This window comes from Mytilus californianus, unplaced genomic scaffold (genome assembly GCF_021869535.1).
Source record: "Mytilus californianus isolate M0D057914Y unplaced genomic scaffold, xbMytCali1.0.p SCAF_3, whole genome shotgun sequence".
NCBI classification, from domain to species: domain Eukaryota; kingdom Metazoa; phylum Mollusca; class Bivalvia; order Mytilida; family Mytilidae; genus Mytilus; species Mytilus californianus.
The window spans coordinates 84,641,716-84,663,407 of record NW_026262679.1 but is presented as its reverse complement, the minus strand read 5'-3'; the positions used below and the strand labels follow the sequence as shown (position 1 = coordinate 84,663,407).

The 21,692-nt window shown below is 31.9% G+C and overlaps 2 protein-coding genes across 2 annotated transcripts; one reads left to right on the top strand and one right to left on the bottom strand.

Moving 5' to 3' along the window:
• Positions 1-733: 733 nt before the first annotated feature.
• Positions 734-8,921, bottom strand: LOC127735265 (MATH and LRR domain-containing protein PFE0570w-like). The gene is made up of 2 exons (XM_052245382.1): positions 8,820-8,921; positions 734-5,124 (listed from the first exon to the last, which is right to left on the bottom strand). Exons 1-2 carry the CDS (start codon positions 8,872-8,874, stop codon positions 1,991-1,993), a joined length of 3,189 nt encoding a protein of 1,062 aa, XP_052101342.1. The 5' UTR covers positions 8,875-8,921; the 3' UTR covers positions 734-1,990.
• Positions 8,922-13,052: 4,131 nt separating this feature from the next.
• On the top strand, positions 13,053-21,325 carry LOC127733671 (uncharacterized). The gene is made up of 5 exons (XM_052242985.1): positions 13,053-13,235; positions 13,587-13,617; positions 15,425-16,012; positions 19,847-20,010; positions 21,152-21,325. The coding sequence occupies exons 1-5, from the start codon at positions 13,059-13,061 to the stop codon at positions 21,323-21,325; spliced, it is 1,134 nt and encodes a 377-aa protein (XP_052098945.1). The 5' UTR covers positions 13,053-13,058.
• Positions 21,326-21,692: the final 367 nt, after the last annotated feature.

Sequence of the window (21,692 nt, the reverse complement as noted above, 5' to 3'; positions counted from 1 at the left end):
CTGAAATGCATGTCCCTAGCTTGTGACAGGCAAATATAGAATGTGGCGGGATTAGACATATTGTGTGCACTCAACCCAATACAGCTATGAGGGAGATGCTTTCTTAATTCAAAATAATTTCAAAATTTTATAACAGCACATTCAATAACAATATCCAAATTTTTGTTTACAGAACCGAAGTACTGGCTACTCTTTCATATCATAAAAGTAGTGCTGATTTAAATGGTATTACAAACTGTATTGCGTTTAAAGTACTATTACGGAGACTCAAAGTCAACAAATTAGAAAGTCAAAACGGATTTACCTAGCCCGTTGATTTCCTTTTACTTTTGTATCAAAGACAATTTTAATATTTGGAGCAATTAATGCAAGAACAAACCAAAAAAGATCAATTTGACTGTTATAAATAGAATTGTAGTTCAAGGAATTTATTCAAAGGAAACTAATTTTGCCAATATTTTAGCTCTTTCTCTAAAATCAGGAGATCTATCTAATTAAGAGCGAATACGTTGTATGGTTACCAACAATAAGACACCCAATAACAAAGTGCAAAAATTACCTCGGAACTGGAATTGTATATGCAGTCTTCAGGATTGTTTATTTGATTAATATTTTTAAGGGAGTTATAATTAATAAACAAAATATTCAGACTAAGAACATGAAAAAGAACACTTTAAATAAATAAACACATAACATCAAACTTCGAAATGATATACGGAGAAAACAGACAAAAACACGCATACAATTTTAATTATAAACTGCTGTTGAAATGAAAACTCCCATGCTAACTACTAATACATAAATAACATATGCTCTGGATGGGTAAGTTAAACACTAAGCAAAACTAATGCTTTCGTGATAACAACTCTCATTAGACAAAGAGGGAACCATTGTGTAGACAATTCCAGAAAAGCGATTTGGACGCACCGTTTCTTATTTTCTTGCACCAGGTGGATACCGCTGCTAGTGGGAATCATGTGCCAAAAAGTCCTATGCCATTAATATGACTAGTACAATTATCCGTATATATTTTTTTATAATTTCTTAAGAATCTTAGATGGTAACTCCCTTTAGCAAAGTTGAGCTTTGATGGTTTTGGCTTATCCAGCTCCTCTAGTATTTATAAATAAATACCCGTTTTCCATTTGTTTGGTTTTCGCCGTTCCTGGTGAAGGTAAATCAAGAAAAGCAATTCGGGCGCATCAATTTTATACAGTGTTAATTTTATTATAAATCAGATACAATGACACAGAGTTGTTAAATTTTATTCAGATGCGCATTGAAATTTTAAAATTTTCTATTTTTTTTGGCATCGAAAATGAATGGAAAGCATGGACAAATATATTTATCTCATCATTTTGGAGATACATACCTAATAATGGTTGACAAACAAGCGACGACGAACAGTAAGTTTTTAAGGCATGAGCATGTTTATCAGTGGAGTTGTTTTTTTGTTTTTTGTCGTTGTTTTTTCTTTCCTTCTTTCTAACTCATATATTTTTCCTTTCTTGGAATGACAATAAAACAAAGTCAGTTAATCTTGTACTATTTGCATTTGTTTTTTTATCTTACTATAATTTTACATACATGTTTATACCGTCAATTTCTTCTTTGATATGAAAACAAATTTTAAAGAAGCATACTTCGACCAAAAAAGACCTCATAGAACATTTCATGCGATAAAAAACAAAGATATGAAGTACATTTTAAGAAAGTGTACGGACAGGATTTTCAAAGTTTAAAACCACATTCTATCAGGACAATTGTTTTATACACTTATTTATATTGGTTGTGTCTAATTGAGTACAAATAGTTCGTTAAATACTTGGAAACCACAGAGGCATCTTTCATAAAACAAGTGCATATATAAATTGTTATGGAAATCGAAACATTCTAGTCTATAATCATGTGCATTTGACAATACGTGGTATTAAGATTTGTTTTAATTGAAAATTCTACTTATATTAGACCTTAACGTGAACATTGTGTTCTAGAATTCATTTTTTTTGGTCACAAAATTGACTGACTGCTTTTGGACTTCTGGATTTGACTGTATATTATTTTGCTTTGTGATCGCTTTGTTTTGTTCCTTAACGCCTTCGTCTTCGTCGGAATAATATTCATGATCATTTTCATTAGTATTTTCGTCATCGTCGTCGTAATATTCATAGTAATACTCAACATCGTCATTTTTAGAAGAACCGGTTTGAGGTTTGATAGTTTTAATACTCATATGGTCCTCATTATACTCTGATTTTCTTGCGTTTACTTCGAGTCTTTTCATTGCAGCCAAATAATGTTGATAAGCAATATGATGCTTGCCCTTAATCGCAGCCAGATAGCGCTGTATTTCAATAGTTCGCTTTCCCTTCAATGAATCTAAATATCGTTGAAAAGCATTGTAACGTCGGAGTTGTTGTTCGTCAATATTTAAAGGACTATTGGTCGCTTTAATATTGAAAAGATTATTGGTTGCTTTAATATTGAGACGACTATTGGTCCCTTTAAGACCTTCTACTTGCTGTTGACTATTTGTAAACATCTTATTAGAATTCTTATAAAGGCTGTTTGCATGAAGGTTTATTGGCTTTATATCTTTCTTTTGTTCGTTATTGTTGCTGTTGTCGACATTATTTTCAAACTGTTCATTCATTGCATGTTGTAATTTTTTATATAGTGCCTGTTTCAAAGAATCATGTGTATGTAAATCACCACCTGGCAAAAGTTCCTTAGATGGGAAATTATACAACATTTTGCTAGATATCAAATTAGGCTTCGTTTTGATGGCATTATTCAACAATTGTTTTCGGGATTTTAGTGACGGTATATTATTGAAATCATCATCATCGTAACTTTCAAAGCTTTCAAAGCTATCAAAGCTATCAACGCTATCGAAGCTATCGAAGCTATCAAAGCTATCAAAGCTATCAAAATCATTTTCCCCATTGTCATATTCTTCTGAATAGTATTCATATGTGATATCATCATCATAATTGCCATAATGTTTATTTGTTGATTCTAAATGAGAATACCCTTTACTTGCCATTTTTTGTTGTTGTGCAAGCAACAATTTTGGGTACGCAATGTGTTTGGCTGGTTCTTTTTTCTGGAGATGTGATAAAAATAGAACACCTTCAATTATACTATCGTCATCTGATGAGGAATCATCGTAATATTCGTATTCACCATCGCTTTCGTCGTCAAACTCATAATATTGATCATCTAAATGTTTTTGTTCAATATAAGGGGATTTCAAACCTTTGTTTTGCGTTGATAAATTTTTGTTTTTATTCAGTGTTTGAGAATCACTGTACATGCTCTTTTTTGGTGAAAATAAAGAATTCGTCACTTTGCGTCCTGTCAACCTTTCTTTCTTTATTACATGGCTTATACTATCAAGCCCTTCATTGATGTTTGGTACTACTTTTTCCTCATGATTTGTCAGTTTCGACTTTTTTGTTTTTACGAATTGCAAATTATCTCCATCTGAGTTTTGTGTACTGTACAACGAGTCTTTATCCTTATCGTTTCGTTGTTGATTTGGTACTATTGAACTTGTTTCCTGAACTATTGGAATATAGGTTATAGTTTCCAAAGAAGAAACGGGTGGTTTTATCGTTATAAAAGCTTTGGTGATGAAATTAATGTCGCCAATTACAACATGATTAGAGGTTGATTTTGTAGCTTCTTCTTCTCTATTTTTTGGCTTTATGAACGGATCGGTAAACTTGTTTATATCTTCGTAATTTTTATTAGACTCATTTCTTATAGACGTCCAATTATCAACCGTTTCATGAACTGTTGGAATATAAGTTGTAGTTTCCTTAGAAGTAACGGGTAAATTAGTCTTTGTAAACTCTTTAATATTGATGTTATTAACGGTGTCAATTGTAACATGATTATATTTTGGTTTTAAAGCTTCTTTCTTTCTATGTTTTGGCCTTATGAACAGATCGGGAAATTCGTTTATAACGTTATAACGAACATTACTAATAGACTCATTTTTTATAGACGTCCATTTATCAGCCATTTTCCCATTTGTTGATGACGTTTGTATATTGTATACTAAGTCTTTATCCTTATCGTTTCGTTGTTGATTTGGAACTATTGAACTTGTTTCTTGAACAATTGGAATATAGTTTGTAGTTTCCAAAGAAGTAACGGGTGATTTTGTAAAAGCTTTGGTAGTGATGTAATTGAATTCGTCAATTGCAACATGATTAGAAGCTGATTTTGTAGCTTCTTCTTTCCTTTGTTTTGGTTTTATGAAATGATGTGTAAATTTCTTTTTAACGTTATAATTAATATTATTAATAGACTCATTTTGTAATGATGTCCATTCATCAGCCGTTTTCCTATTTGTTGAAGAATCATTTAACATAATATTAGTATCAAATTCATTTGCACGTCTTTTGCTATTTTGAATGACCATCCACTGGTTTGATTGAAAGTCTGCCATTGGCATAGGAGACGCTGTCAATGTCTCTTGTATCATAGTTGTCAATTTAGTTTGAGAATCACTTGAACTTGATGCTGGTGCTGTTGTATCTGATTGATTGCTTATTGAACCACTCTTTGAATTCGTTTTAGGACTTGGTTCAGATGATGTATTATATGTATGATTCTGTGAAACGTTGTCACTCCGGGAGGAGTGTAGTGTTTCTATGTCGGGTTTATTGCTACTTACATTATTTTTGACTGTTTGAAAAGTGTGTAAAATAGGCCTTTCTGTTACTTGTAATATATCTAGAGATCTGCTTCGATTTTTAGATTTTATGTATGGTTGAATTTCTTTACTTTTGTATTTTGTTGAAATCTCAATATGAGGGTTGTCTGTTGGAGATTTATCAACTGGAGTTAACTTCAAGTCTTCATTAACAATGTTATAGTTCAAGTCATTTACGTCGGTATTGTGTTTTATTTTGTTTTCTTGAAGTTTGTTCTTTATGTAGACTGCACTACCATCTTTCGAAAAATTGTTAATATCCTGCATATTTTGTTGAATTTGAAGAAGACTTCGAATATTTTGACTCCTGTTTGAATCGTTGGTTGTAGAAGTATTATTATAAATCATTGCTGTCACCATAGAATAATTGTCTTTTGTTGAAAAGATACTGAAAATAACTAATAGATAAAAACAGTTTTAGCAAAAATAACAATCTAAGTACAAACAAATGATACCTAAATGTGCTATATTCATTTCATACCGATGTCTTCATTTGCTTTGTTAAAAACTGGACGGGATTTCATGAATCTCTACGGCGGTTAATTGAAAGAAGCTGTATCAAATCAGCATCAACAGAGTGATATTATCAAATATGTATGCCAAGTTTGGCTCGACTTATTTCCTGTTTTGTATTTGATCATTACATAGATATAGGAAGATGTGGTATGAGTGCCAATGAGACAACTCTCCATCCAAGATTAGTTAGATATTAAGTTTTATACTTTTTTTGTGTTATAATATTGATCAATTGAAGCGACAAAAAGAAAAATTGTAATAAACTCTTGTTTTAGTGTTTTTATTGACTGTAATATAAGCAGAACCAGATATGACAGTGACGAATTTTTTTTCCCCGAAATTCTCAAATCCCATTCATACGTGAAGTACTTTGCTCTAAATAATCTAATCCAAAGAACTGTTATAAGTACAACCTTTGATTATGTAAAAAGTTTAATCACAAAAATACTGAACTCCAAGGAAAATTCAAAACGGAAAGTCCCTAATCAAATGGCAAAATCAAAAGCACAAACACATCAAACGAATGGACAACAACTATCATATTCCTGACTTGGTACAGGCATTTTCTTATGTAGAAAATGTTGGATTAAACCTGGTTTTAAAGCGCTAAACCTCTCACTTGTATGACAGTCGCATCAAATTCCATTATATTGACAACGATGTGTGAACAAAACAAACACACACAATAGGTAAAAATGTCACAAATAGGGGTACAACAGCAACACGAACTCCACCGAAAACTGGGGGTGATCTCATGTTCCCCTGAAGGGTGAGCAGATCCTGCTCAACACGCGACACTCGTCGCGTTGCTCATGTTATTACAAAGCCGATAAATAGTCTAACTCGGTAGGTCACATTCGTGAAAAGGGAACGGGATTGTAGTTCCGACATAAGGAACATATCCGATACCATCTGTGAAACGGATATTCTACAACGGTCAACCAACACGTGATGGCGTCCGTAAAATTTACAAAGTGATGATTTCAACTTCACCATTTGGAACTCTTGGTCTAAAAATGAAAATTCACAATTGGGAAGCGGAAATCATCTCTTTTGTCGTAAAGTTTTGTTTTCAACCGACCCTCATAATCATTATCTAGATATAAGTCCTAATCAAATGGCATAAAATCAAAAGCCCAAACACATCAAACGAATGGATAACTGTCATATTCCTGACTTGGTACAGGCATTTTTCTTATGTAGAAAATGGTGGATTGAACCTGGTTTTATAGCGCTAAACCTCTCACTTGTATGACAGTCGCATCAAATTCCATTATACTGACAACGATGCGTGAATAAAACAAACACACATAATAGGTAAAAATGTAAAAATAGGGATACAGCAGTCAACACCGTGTCATAATCTTAATCACAACAAAACCAAACAAATGTTTAACAAAGAAGCACAAAAAAGCATATATCACATTTAACAACCTCGTTCATTGCTTACTTATTTTTGTATTGTATTTATGTATGCCAAATCAACCCATAAAGGATCGAGGGATTTTAAGCACTGGGACCGAATCGTAATTTTAACATTAACTCTGGCGTAGAAACGCGTGTTTGACGTCAGAATGTAAACGTCACACAGGTAGAAATATAAAATAGTTTTGTCGTTCAAAGTATGCAAACATTATAATAGAACAATAACACAATGGCGAGATGTTTAAAGTACAGAGTCACGTAATATGTATCAAAGAACAATAAAAAGTCACACGGACAAAGCACACAAGTAAAAATGAAAAATAATACAAACAACACAATGACGGAATACATAAGTACAGAGCCACGTCAAATGTATATCACCAAAAACAGACCAAACAGTAAAAGTAATATTAATAACGACAAATAAAAGAACACTTTAACACGTTATTAAGATGATAAACAGCGTCAGTACGCAGAATCTATACTTCAAGACCATCATGTATTATTTGTGAAGTTGATACGGAATAGTTATCAATAAGGTCTTGGTACCTTCCGATGAACTTTTTAAGAAAAAGGACGAGATGTTCTTTGACAAACCCCTGGTTCATCAACTTTTTGCTTTTTTTTTTAAATGCAATTGATATATCAGTCATGTGTTAATTAGAAAGATTGTGGTTGTAGTTATAGCCACATAGGATTGTATGATTGTAAACATTTGTAATCTTTTCGAAAATAACGCCATCGTTAACGCTATGTCTTTATAATACTTGAAACTGTTATTTTAACGATTTTGATATTATTTTTATGTCATTTTTGGTCATATAGCTCTTGTTTCGGTTCTTATGCATCATTGGCTTTCAAATATTCGGGTTTTGGCGTTCCTGGTGAAGGAAAATTCAGAAAAGCGCTCCGGCCACATGGAATTTATAAAGACTTGTTTTCATTTTTACTACAAATGTTATTATAATATGGACTATGCATGTGAATAGATCATCATCATCTGTTTTGTTCCATTTTTCACTTGATATGTCATTGGAATCTCATAACAGGTTATACATACACAGCATGATATTTTACCTATATATGCACCTGGTCTGAAAATCGACACTTAAGAAGATTGATGGTAACCTTCATGAATTCGATGAGCCATACGATATGTCTGTTTCTCAACTCACTAGAGACATATTTTTGCATTCTTTTAATCCTTAGATACCAGAAAAATCTAATTTGTTATTCTATCAATTTTGTCCGATTCCCAATTGTGACATTTTGACTTAGTTTTGATTGGTATAGAAGATGATGCACGCAAAGCAGGAGACTTTTATCCTGTCGACGCATCCAATCTCGCTGCGTTTTAAAGTTCATGCGATTTGCTCAGTTTTTGTGTGTTACATTGATTTCTGAGATTTGAACATCGGTAAACAAAATGATAAAGATCGGAACTTAATGTGATTCTTCCCGTTATCTTACATGTTTCGTCGTTTGAATGAAACGGTTTGCTTCAATTTCAGAGACAACTTACATATTTATTGTCTATAGAAACATCTCATTAACTGAAGTGTAAAAATGTACGTGAGGAAAATAGTAATAATACAGCAGGGTGTTTTGTATGCAAGTGAAATACGTATAATTTTACACGAGGAAATGTGTTACTAAACTATATAATGTTCCGCTCTTGTGAGCATGATAACAATATATTTCATTTTGATATACATTTCAGTTTCGGTAATTTCTTCAGTATGATATACCATTTCAAGTACTCAGATAGGTTAATCAAATTGGGCTATATTGTATAGGACGATGTTTGGATGTAAAAGTTAATAACAAGAGTCATTTTCATAAAACAAATTAACTCATATACACGGAGAAGTATTTTGATTTATGTTGCAACTTTTCAAAAAATGTTGATGTTTCTTTGATTCACGAAAAAATTATGTTATTTGGACTCGGAATAAAAAATTGATGTAAAGAACATGTAACAGTATACGGCAATGGGTCAGCATAAGAAAAACGCAATTAAACCAAAACACAGAGTATTTAGAGGTCAAATGACATCGTTTCTATTCCGACTGTTCTATGCCATTGAACAGGAATATTTTTATAAATGGTTGTATAGACATACGTATAACATTTATATAAAAATACTACTCACATAAAAGATAAACAAAAGTTGTATACATGTTATCTTGATGACACAAGTATTCCATCGTTATACACGAAAAAAGTAAATATCACGTTGCATGTAAAATGAAATATTCTGATTAGTTATAAATGTTAATTAAGTCCAATAGTTAATTGCTTGTAAAATATATACAACTAATGAGATATATTTGATATGCTTATTTACAGTTTGAAACTGCATAATGTGGTTACAACTCATTACAACATGTTGACCAGAACATGTACATGCCATGTTCATGTTTGCATAATCTGCATTTAAATATAATTAGTAATGTTTGATATCCTTAAATCATTAATGCCTTTCAATAAACAAAAAACTCAAAGGTAATATTACTAACTTAATACAGTCATGAGGCTTTCATGGTGATGTATTGACAAATTTAATTTGAGAGATACATGTACCAATAGGTTTTAAAAACCTTCATGACACTATAAAGATAATTTAAACAATAACATTAAATTTATGCTAATCATCACTTATAGTTTCCTTTTGATCCTTCACGATTGATTGATTGATTGATGGTTGATTAACTTCCTGTGAGTTCTTCACGAATATGCATGTTTAGTTCCCCTTGTGTCCAAATGCTATACCTCGTATGAATAGTTATATCATATTGTTAAATGTTGAAACATTTTGTGTGGCATTGAAACATCCTTCCATGTAGGTAATTCCAAAGCGTTTGTGCACATCGTTTATATTATAGATAAGAGTATGGTCACAAATGCATATTATTCCAGCCCATATGTTGTTGTAACGATTAATTTTATCTTCTATTATTCAAAAGTGTTGTACAGTAGTAATTGTATGTTATATTGTCAAGTTGTTTATTTTGTTGAAAATTCTGATAAAAGAGAAGCAACTCTAATAATCTATACAAGTTACATTAGTATAAACACATTGTGTATTCTATTACCTCTTATTATTAGAATAGCAAAACACTCATCAAAATTAATTTCGATGCCTAAGACTGACAAGTTTTTTTTTCTCGTCAGTTAGCAATAACACGTTACAATTGAAAATTTTAACATTGTTGTCAATGAAATGCTTTTAATATTTCGTATTGTGTACTGATTACTTGTTAAGATATATGTAGATGGAATTTGTTTATCAATTTTTGTATTCATAAATAAAGAATTAGAAACTACAGTGAATATTAACACATTTTAATTGAAAATTACATTGAATACATGTACATATTTGATATACCTCGTTTTATTTTTTTTTTTCAGAACGGCAGTTTATACCCATTATGAGATAAGGAAACAAGGCAAGGAAAGGTTATCGCAAAAATAAAATGTTTTCTTGAGAAAAATAATCGTGGTTGGTATTGAAATACCGAATACTAGTATGAATAATTCATTAAGTTGAAAAAAGTTATGATCACATTAGAATAATTTGATGTGTGAATCTTGGCAAACATTCAATAAAGAAAACATCTTCCGATTTAATTATATTAGAAAAAAGTGAAACTCAATTTCTGGAGATCTTTTCTCAGATATGAATGGACGTCGAGAAGTCAACAATAGTATGCATGGACATAACATGTACAGCATGAATCTTCCTATTGGAAGATTACTTGTGCAAGAGCACTTTCTTGAAGGTTATTCCCCATTTCCATTTTCAATTTTATCGTTTGAAGATATGAATTTGTTTTACATTAAAATTAAACAAGAAAGCAAGAACAACATAAAATATTCAGGAATGTATTCTATATTCAGGGACGACAGTGCAAACCAACATACACCTTCCGAAAAATGCAAAACGAAAACCATTGGATAACCCAGGATATGAAAACACTTTGAGTCGAAGAGATCGCCCCTATAAAAAGAAAAAAGAAATCAAACCATGCCACTAATATTGAAAGCTGTAAGGGACTTAAAGAGGCAGTATCTACGAAAGTCATGATTTTTACAGTATTGCTAATTTTGTTTAAATGAAACTCTTTTTTTTTCGAAATTATATTTGATTCTAAAGTAAATGTCTATGAAAGTGTAGATGTCTTTCTTCTAAAGAAGCATTAAAATTTAGAGTAGTAGGTGGTACGAACAATATAGCTAGCTAAAGCTCTCACTTGTGTGACAGTAACATAGAATCCTATTATATTGACAACAATGTGTCTATTCTGAAGGTATACTGAATATTTACGCAAACATAGGTACAGACATGTTTGATCATGTCTTTTTTGTCTGCCTGTTACGATAAATCTGTCGTATTCGACAAACATTGTCAACTGAGTTTGATAGGCGTGAATACCAGTTTTAAAAGACTTCCGGTTTTGAAAGTAACCTTCATGATTCGCTTTTTTACATGCATAAGTATTTAGGCGTTTTGTGTTTGATAAAGTAATTAAGTGAGCTAATTTCAAATTGCTTTGATTAACGGTTATTGACAAGAAAGATAGTCTGCGTTTAATTCATCAATTAAGAAAAAGATATAAAAATACATGTTTTAGTTTCTTTCAGTCTATAAACAAAGAAAAACTTATCGTAATTGTCATGGTAGAAAGCCTAAATCAAATGACCTTCATTAGAAGTAAAACGCGCTAGGTCAATTCACATGGGATCGGTTACAGTAGCAAATCGTATAAAAGAGATTTTATTTTTAGAAAAAAAAACAGACGTTTACCCAGTCGTTTGATTTTGTGTTTGAAAATATTAATCACGAAAAGGTAGAAATTACGGACACTGCTGAACGGACAGAGTTTACTACATGTACTTTCATCAGATGACAAATGTAGTGATTTAGCAATGGTGATATTTCCCTTTTATATTTGCAATTTACCTGGATGACCTGTTTAGGAAGTACATTTATACGTATCATTGTTGGCTCGCTTTTCATAACCTCATGTTTATTATTGTGACTTCTTTGTGAACACATTTTGGTAAGCACATACGCTGACATCCTAAGATTATGTAAACACTTTTTGGGTTATAGATATCAGGTAAGTTTGTCATACATGATTTTGGATATAAATCTCAATTTGTTCACGTTTTTTACTTATAAAAATGACATATTTCCGTAATAAGATCATTTAGCAATATAACGTTTGTCCCATGTAAAGAAGTATATGCTTAGATATACTAGATATTCTCTGTATTACCGAAAAATTATTACACCAGGGTGCTCGATATCACAAACTAGTCAAAACATTTACCTAATTTTATCATCGGTACAAGGACATCATTCGTAAATATAAATCAACATGCAGACATCTTATACGTTCAGGTATTTCACATCCAATATTTTATGGTAATATTCTTTACAAAGCACAAAAATGTCGGCATTCACCTCAAAAGCTAACCAAACCTTTAAACAGACTTATTCGGAAAGGATATAGTTACGATACTGTTGTCAAGTCATTAAGGATTGCATATTTTGGTATTAATATCGATTCACTCATAGGGTCTTTGCATCGGAAATAAACACATTTATTCTAAAACCAGTTGTTGGCATGATACGGTTTATTTTCTTCTCATATATTTTATGATGGTATGATACTAAACCCCTAACGGGAGGGATTGTACTTGATTTTCATATGATGAAGACATAATCTTTCAATCAGTTTGATGGAGGTCTGGAGCTGGCATGTCAGTAACTGCTATTAGTCGTTTATTCATTTATGTATCATTGTCATTTTGCTTAGTTTTACTGTGCGTATTGCTATGTGTTTCTTTACTCTACTTTGGCTGGTGGTATAGGTTGAGGGTTGACATCTCACAAAACATGTTTAACCCCGCCGAATTTTGGCGTCTGTTCCAAGTCAGGAGCCTCTGGCCTTTGTTAGTCTTGTATGTTTTTTTAATTTTAGTTCATTTATATGTTTTGGAGTTTAGTATGACGTCCATTTTCACTGAACTAGTACACAATTTTATTTAGGGGCCAGCTGAGGACCATCTTGGATGCGGGATTTTCTCGTTGCGTTGAAGACCCATTGGTGGCCTTCGGCTGTTGTCTGCTCTTTGGTCGGGTTGTTGTCTCTTTGACATATTCCCCATTTCCATTCTCAATTTTATGGTATATCTAAAGAGTTTGTTGCTTTTTTGCGCAAGTTCATATTGTCCAAAGTTTTAATTCCATTGTTTTTATTGTATCTTGTGTAATATACTCAGTAATTTATAGTTACTATAAGTCACATTATTATTATAGTTTGAAAGGTATTTGTTATTTTGTAAACAATTATATTATTATCAGGAACGCCGAGCAATTTTGATGGGACAATCTGAAAGTGTGATAGTTCCACCTCTTTGGAATGGTTTGTTGGGATTTACCGATGATAGCATTGCAAGAAATATGATATCCACGATAGCAGAAATTGGAAAATATCAACAGATATACCACACACCGATTTCCATTGTATGTCAAAGAAGGCAACGTTCTGTATTTAAGGTAAACAATATTTTTTTTAAATACACTCACTATAAAGAGGATAACTTGTTCTAAAAATAATATTTATTTACTGAGTAAAAAATGTTCTATGTGTTATTTCCCTCCTTTGTATTGTTTAAGTTGTTCACATTATGAAAATACGAATTCAAATGTCACAAATTTTCATCGCCGTGGTTTGTGTGGTGAAAATGTTGTCATATTTTCACGAAGATATTTTTTTATTCAATGAAAGCGCGTTAAATGCAAAAACAATACGTACAAACTATTTTAATTTTAATACTTCAAAGTCTTTGGAATAGCATTACAGACAAGGATAACCATAATTTTTAATGGTCTGTCTATTTAATTTAGGAGCTCAAGACAGAAGTTGCAAGTTTAACAGGTAACACAATTATATGTATTCTTAAGAATCTTCCTTTCAAAGCTTATAGATTGTGGATTGATAAATATGATAAATAAACTGAAATTTGCTTCATTTAAGCATGATTATTTAACATGTATAGAAGACTGTTGTCATTTACATCTTACCGAGTCCGCCTTGGTCGACTTTCTCCTTTAAACTATTCACCAGCATTGCAAATGAATGTTACCAAAACCTTTTAGATAGAAGAACTGCACTAATCTCTTAGGTTAACTTGCAGGAGAATGCTAGCTAGATCGATATAACCTAGGTGTTCCTAATATTACTATATTAGTTAACTGTGAAAAACAGTGTGTGATCGGGGTCTTGTGTAGACTTGTTTTCCATATAAATTTGAACTTAAATTAAAAAAAAATAAGACTGTTTGTGTATATTTGAATTTGAGGTATTACATTACTTATAATGTAACACAACAGAGTTCAGAACATACTAAGTTATCAATAAAGACACATAGCAGACAAAATCATGACATAAAGAAAAATAAAAACACTTGTTAAAAACAATGCAATGAAAAACCAAAGATGGAGAAACAGAAACCCCACCAAACACCGGGGATGAACTGACGTGCTCAGGAAGGGTGAGCAATTCCTGTTCCATATTATGCTCATTGGAAGTAAAAAAATCAATTATAAGAAGCTATTGGTGATGTCTTAATTGAGAAAAAAGAGGACAGGAGGGCTACGACAGGTGAAATAACCGTGGTCATCTGAGACAGGGTATACATGACGTCTAAAATTAAAAAACAACGTGTTCAGGTTAAATACAAAGAGTAAAATAGAAGCGCATACCATCAAAATAATTTAACGCCATGTTTGGCTATATGAACAAGTATCAAGAGATGTCTTATGTAAATACTTATCTTAAAAAGCATGACGTTGTGCAGTAAATTTCCCACTCAGAAATAAGTTTTAAAAAAATAATTTTATGTTTTATTTCTTTAAAACGGTGGTTTTCATGATATGTAGAACACCTTACAGCTTAAACCTTTCACATACCTATCAATTATGTCTATAAAAAAACAGCTGTATTACAGTGGATTCATTATTTTTCATTGGCTACCACTTTTCGTAGATTTGATAGGTATAGATAAACCACGAATTATCCACGAAAATACAAGTTTATCTCAATCCACGAAAATTAGTCTCCAATAAATGAATCAACAGTACCTTTTTTTAAAGCCAAATGTGACTCATAGCGCACCTGGCCTGCTTGTATGAAAATGCACGTACAGAATAAGGATAAAAGCATACAACCGAGTACTTGACGGTTGATAGACTCGGGATCAGAAGAATTCACCAGCGGGGTATCGACCAAGTAGTAATTATAAATAATCGCAGCATTTTGTACCATTTATAAGATACACATTCTCTCTGAATAAAGTTCTCCGTCTGATTGGTGCTCATTACAAATCAAAATATTATGAAACACCCGTAGTTATACACTCAATACTTTGGTTGTGAAAATATTATGGATGAAATTGTGACCTGTATTATCAAAATATTTCATGAACCAATACTTCTAAAAACATACATCTATTACAATACATCGTAATTTTTACATACATTTTGTTCCATAAAAAGCTTTGAAGCAGAATGTGATCTATCAAATACAAAACAATAATTATGTAAATAATTAATAAAACAGATAAAGGACTAAATAAAGTTATTAATGCAAAGTATATACTGGTTTAGCAATGTTTTAAAAAGGATATATTTGGTGACAAGTGCAAATAAAACAATGCATTTTCATCTTGTTTGATAATTTGTAGGGCATCTGTTTATAGATATGTATAAGGGTGATCTCATAACTCCTCCGTACTGGACTAAATACGATCAAACAAAAACATCAAGGAAATGGAACTGCCTCTCGATATCTTCTAGGTGTTGGAATCAAGTTCAAATAAGCCAAGAAGAACGTTCTTCAATCAAAACAATTGTTAAAGATACATGGGTGAAGCAGTTTGCTGGACACGGTCGCGATTCATGTGGACTGAAAACCTTAAATAACACTACCGTACACATAGAAAGAATCAAGAAATCCCTATTAGCAGAACGGTATTTCGATTGCAGATCACTAATGTTTCATAAGGTGGGAAAATTAATGAGAACTTTTGCAAAACTTAAAGAGATATCATGTGAAACAAGTGGCGCCACTTTGAATACAGAAAAAACACACAAAACCTTTCCACGCAAAATGTGCCATGTAGTAAATGAACATTATTTATCTAATGGTACAATTGTTGGATGTATAGATGCTAAAACGGCTAAGGGTTTTGATAATAGACGGACTGAAAACGGTTTGTTTGAACCAGGTGTTTTTTGTGCTGATTTTCAAACAAAAAGCTATCAATATGCAGGTTAGTACATTTTGTAATTTACATTTATGTAGACCTTGTCGAAAGAAAAAGCCATATATGTGTATAACATGCTTCTACACACCCATATTTATTAATTACAAATTAGTAAAGTAGTATGTGATCACAGTATCAGGAGATATCGAAAATGAAAAGAAATGCCTCGATCTTAATCTGAAACAAAAAAAAGAAATATATAACGGAGATATAACACCCATAGTAAAACTAATTAGAGACATTCTTTGGAAAAGGAAATAGAGCGCACCACAATATCTGTTTGACTCCTCCGGGATTATTTAATTTTTCAAAGGTGTACCTACAGTTTTATATTTGCTGTGAGAACTTAAAGACATGAAGAATTTGCAGTGCCTGTCTATTGATAATTTTTTTATAGCTTTGTAGTTTGGTTGCTTTTTTCGTTTTGGTTCGATTTCTTTTTCTGTCTGTGTTCCTTGTTCTGTGGCCAATCATTTCGGAATTGGATTGCTATTAATATAGTCGTACAATTGTTTGACATTGTGTTTCGACCGGAACTCTGTCAACTAATCTTTTTTTTATATAGAACCTGACGATAATTAAAATTAACATACATTCCACGGACGAAGCTATAAAAACATATTTCCTGTCGGTTTCTGTAAAGATTTCAAGTAGAAATAATCGTTTGGTCTTGGCTAAAAAATATCCCCTTTACTTGGATTTTTATACACATAGGGTAATCCTATTTAAATATAGAACGATGGATTCCAAAAAAAAAATACCTTTCAACAATCTTCACCGATATCAAAGAACCACTGTTGTTTATAGTTTATAATTGTTTTAAGAGAAACCCTCCCCCGGTCCCCGACACATGATTTTAATTTGTTCAGTATGTCAAAATACTGCGTTTAAGGACGTAAATGATCACATTTGTTAAATATCAAAATTAATGTGAATTTTAATTAACAGAAACAAAGAAATTAAATATGAAAAAAGAATAATTCACGTTTTTAGCTGTAAAACTATTGCTATCGATATTCAATTTTCCAAAGTATAAATAATGACAATCACGATCAAAGTAAGCCTTCATTAAAAAATTGCCAAGTCGTTATTCAACTGTTTCAAGCTATTTTGCAACTTTCAATCTTTCGTTAGATTTTTTGACAATATACGCGTTCACATCAAGTTTAACAATTCTTGGAATTGCATTTATCTCTAAGGTTTTTTTTTCACTTGCGTGTGTACTTAAATAATGTAACACAATGTGAATGTCCTTTGTTTCTAACCTGTTTGAAATTGATAACTTAACCTAAAACAAGCACACACTAGGTAAATAACATAAATGGTTACACCCGGATCTCCAATGACTATAGCTTGAAATATTTTTATTGTGTTTATGCAACTGACGGGGAACTAAGTACTGTACGATTAGTGGAAAAAAACTTTTAAATATCAATAGGATTCGTAGTCTCTATATAATTATATTGTACATCAGTCTCAATTGTCTTTTTTCGTAGGCCAAATCAACTTCTTGTTTGCACTTGCGGGATTTGAATTCGTGTTGAATCATATTTTCAATGTAAATAAGAAAGGAGCAACAGTTTGTATCAGAGTGCTCTGAATTTTAACAATTTTTAAATTTCCTGTTTTTTTAATTCCAAGGGCGAAGTGCAAATTTCAAACCCAATAAATAAATAATTTTAAAAAATTGTTTTGTATATTTCAAAAAATTCCTTTCTGCAATATCTTGTTTTCTCCCACTGCTTTTTGTTTGTTACTACCAAAAATAAATGTCTCGAATTTTGGTATGATCGAATTTCTTTTTTATCTGAACTAATCAATTGCCATTTAAAGATTTTAAATATTTTCTTTTGTCTCAAATGCATGTGGATGTTTGCAATTTCATAGAGGTTTTGACATGGGTATTCATCGCCAGTCTCTGTGTTTTTTATAGCTCAAAGATTAACCCAGATAGGACGCACATGTAACACGACGCATCTTGCTCTTTCCCACTAGATTGGATGGCATTGTCCTTACATTAGGCTGGGTAAGACTTCGTTGTGCCTTCCGTATGTTGAAGAGGTTTAACTGCAATGCCCATTGCATTTATTTTTTTTTCTAGCAGATATACTGGTAAAATTGTTTTGAATTTGAGGTTTTTATGCACTAACTACTCATCTGTATATATTATGAAGATGCTGCTCCCTGTTTGAGCTTTGTGATATTGGTAAAAGAGTAAGTTCACAAAAAACGTTAAAACTGGTTCGAAGATTTAAAAAAAAAAAGTAAAATCACAAAAATACCAAACTCCAAGGAAAATTCAAAACGGAAAGTCCCTTTTCAAATGGCAAAACACATCAAACGAATGGAAAACAACTCTCATATTTCTGACTTGGTACAGGCATTTCCTTATGTAGAAATATATTCTAATAAGGCCAAAAAACTACACATTGTAAACCTACTTGTGATATCACTATAAGTACAAAATAACATATTTATGGCAAATCACATTGTTGATTGTTGTGACCACTTAATTATGCATTGTGTGTGTTGTAACTTCATGTGTGGGTAGGGATTCAATATAAAACTTGGCACATTTTGGTAACAGAACATTTGTGATCGTAGGTTGCGGCCTTGGTTTTCCTAAAGATTTTATAGTTGGGATCATTTCTAACCTCTCTTTAAAACAGTCATAATAATTTTCTAATAATGTTCTAAACAGTTCTAGCTTAGAACAGTCTTACATTCGATAAAAGACTATCCGTTTTGAATTTTCCTTGGAGTTCGGTATTTTTGTTATTTCTACTTTTAACCCATCTGGGGAAGAACTGTCAGAATAAGTTCTTTGGTAGAATTTTCCAAAACTGTTCTAATGTAGAATTGTCAAGATACGTTCTACGCAAGAAGCGAACAATTCTGTTCTAAGATAGAACCGTCCGAATCTTTTCTAGGATAGAACTGTCAGAATCTTTTCTAAAGGAGAAAAGTTCTAAATGACGTAAATTAGAGCAGTTTCCTGATTGTGATTAAGAGAAGAGACATTTAGCTTATTTTTTTGAAAAAAAAGTAACAACGATTTCAGTCTTGAACGTATTTTTCAGTTCTGCTATATCTCCATGTTTATAATATATTTCAATCAAAAATATATACTGTAGTTTTTATTTGTATATAATAATGCTTAACAGTGAGGAAAAAAAATTTCAGAAGACTTTGGCATATGAATATCTGAAATATACAACATGCATAGAATTTTAATTATAATTTTTTTATTGATATGTATTGATTTCAAAAACAGTTTATGTGAGTAATTGAGAGATATGCAAAAAAACTGTGGAGCATGATCTGCTAATCCTTCCTGACACATGATATCTGCCCCAGATTTTAATTGGATTTGTCCTGCTCAGTCTCTAGTATTTGATGTATTGTTTGTGGACTTCATTATGTCTTTCGCCGTTTTTCATTTTGAGCAGGATTTTGTGCTTTTTTCTTCGACTGAAGAGTTTTCGTTCTCCCTTAAGTATCTTCTGTCTCTTTTTTTTTACTGAGTTTAGATGGTGTGTCTGTTAGTCATCTTTTAGTTTTTCTATGTAGTACTTTGTGGATCGTCGTTTGTCAATCGTCGATTTTCATCGTTATTGTGTTGTCTGCTTTCGTCGACGTGTTGGTTTGATTGTTCTCTTGGTATATTTTCTTTTCCTCTTTTACACTAGAAATTTGATTTCTTTTTCCCTAAAAAACATATATGAAAATGTGTCTTAAACGTTTTGTAAAAAGCGTCTGAAAATCTCAGATCCTAGTATAACATATTGCAGTAAAGACAAAGACTACTTACATGTATTTCAAATTCACAATTTTCCATAGATCAAATCTCCACATTTGGTGGAGAGGTACGAAAAACATGGCCGTCGCCAAAACCTGCATCTCGGCAAGAGGATAACTCTGCTAAACATGAGAACTCCGATTCCTTTATAGATATTGGTAATATCTCTGTAGGCATCATAACTGGTAACATGGAGGAGCAAGAGGTAACTATCTGAGTATAAAACTGACTCATTTAATATTATTGCAACTAAATTACGTTGTAATTGCTGCATTAAACTTATTAATTAAAAATTTGATTTCAATTTTGGATTATATTGTATTTTGATAATTGAGTAAAATGCAGATTCTTTGCATTTTTATCTTTGTTCAATTTTTATAGAGGCTCATTACACACAAATAACTAGCCAAGCTTTACTTTTTTCTGAATCATTGAAAAGTAAAGCTTGGCTAGTTACTTGCATAATGAATATCTATGAAAATAAAAAAAAAATATATTTCTCAGTACGATTTCGTTCTATCTTTCATAATGAGTTAAAAGAAAATCAACAGTTCACATAACACAAGATAGAAAACTAAAGACTAAGCAACAAGAACCGGAGGGATCTCAAGTGCTGTGGAAGGGCTAGCAAATCCTGATCTGCATGTGACACCTGTTGTGTTTCTTCTATAAAATACGTTGATAAGTAATTTCAAGTGATTAGTGGTTGAAAGTCAACAAAATTGAACTTGATTTAACTTTATATCCGTCCTTACGATTAAATTGAACAAGTTTTCAATTGTTCGTAATTACATTAACTGATAGATACATGTACTCTCGAGCCTATTTTAAGATTTTAAATTACTCCTTCTAATCAAACTATTGGAAAAGTGGCCAATAATTCACGTAATGCTCAATCAGCTGAATAAAGGCAACAGTAGTATACCGCTGTTCGAAATTCATAAATCGATTGAGAAAAAAACAAATCTGGGTTACAAACTAAAACTGAGGGAAACACATTAAATATAAGAGGAGAACTACGACACAACAGAAACACATTAAAATGTAACACACACAGAAACGAACTATAATATAACAATGGCCATTTTCTTGACTTGGTACAGGACATTTTAAGAAAAAAATAATACGTTTTTAGCAATTTGACAGTTATTTTCCATTCGTTTGATATATTTGAGCTTTTGATTTTGCCATTTGATAACTTGAGGTACTTTCCGTTTTGAATCTTCCTTGGAGTTCGGTATTTTTTTTATTTTACTTTTTAGTTCTTCTTTCAAACATCTTTTAACATGATTGAATCTGCAAACTGATTGTTGATCACAGCACAACATTTGAGATAAACATTTCAGACTGACATCATTATGAACAGCGTTGCTCCAGATCTCAACTTAACAAAAGGTGCGGGATCAAATGCCATTTCGGAATTTGGCGGTTCAGAAATACAGAAGGAATGTGATGATAGATATTCAGACGGAATATCCTTTGGTGATGCAGCTATAACTTCTGGAGGGCAGCTCACGTAGCACTTCCTCAATGGAATGAAAATGAACAGGTATGGGAAATACGTTATTTGCCAATAAAAACTAAGTAAGATAAGAAGATTGCAGATTGTTTACTTGTATAATGGGATTCGGTAGATATTTTGCCAACAGTGGCTATTATCATAATTGGTTATATTTATGTCGGAAAACGAGTAAACGAATTTGTCTACACTTGATTATTATAATTGATTGATTTATTAGTACTGCACATACTTTATTATTGATTATTACACTGCACAAAAGAGTCAAGCAGCAAATACCGAGGTGTTAACCAAAAACCAATAATTCTATGAAAAACAGACAATACCATAAAAAAAAAACGAACAGACGAACAGATAAACAGTAATCC

Bases quoted from the DNA above. Each gene is read 5' to 3' on its own strand.
- LOC127735265 (XM_052245382.1), bottom strand. From the start codon at position 8,874: ATGGAATACTTGTGTCATCAAGATAACATGTATACAACTTTTGTTTAT. The intron at 5,125-8,819 runs GTGAGTAGTATT...TTTATCTATTAG, and splicing joins AACTTTTGTTTATCTTTTAT to TTATTTTCAGTATCTTTTCA.
- LOC127733671 (XM_052242985.1), top strand. From the start codon at position 13,059: ATGGGACAATCTGAAAGTGTGATAGTTCCACCTCTTTGGAATGGTTTG. The intron at 13,618-15,424 runs GTAACACAATTA...GATAATTTGTAG, and splicing joins AGAAGTTGCAAGTTTAACAG to GGCATCTGTTTATAGATATG. The intron at 20,011-21,151 runs GTAACTATCTGA...TAAACATTTCAG, and splicing joins GTAACATGGAGGAGCAAGAG to ACTGACATCATTATGAACAG.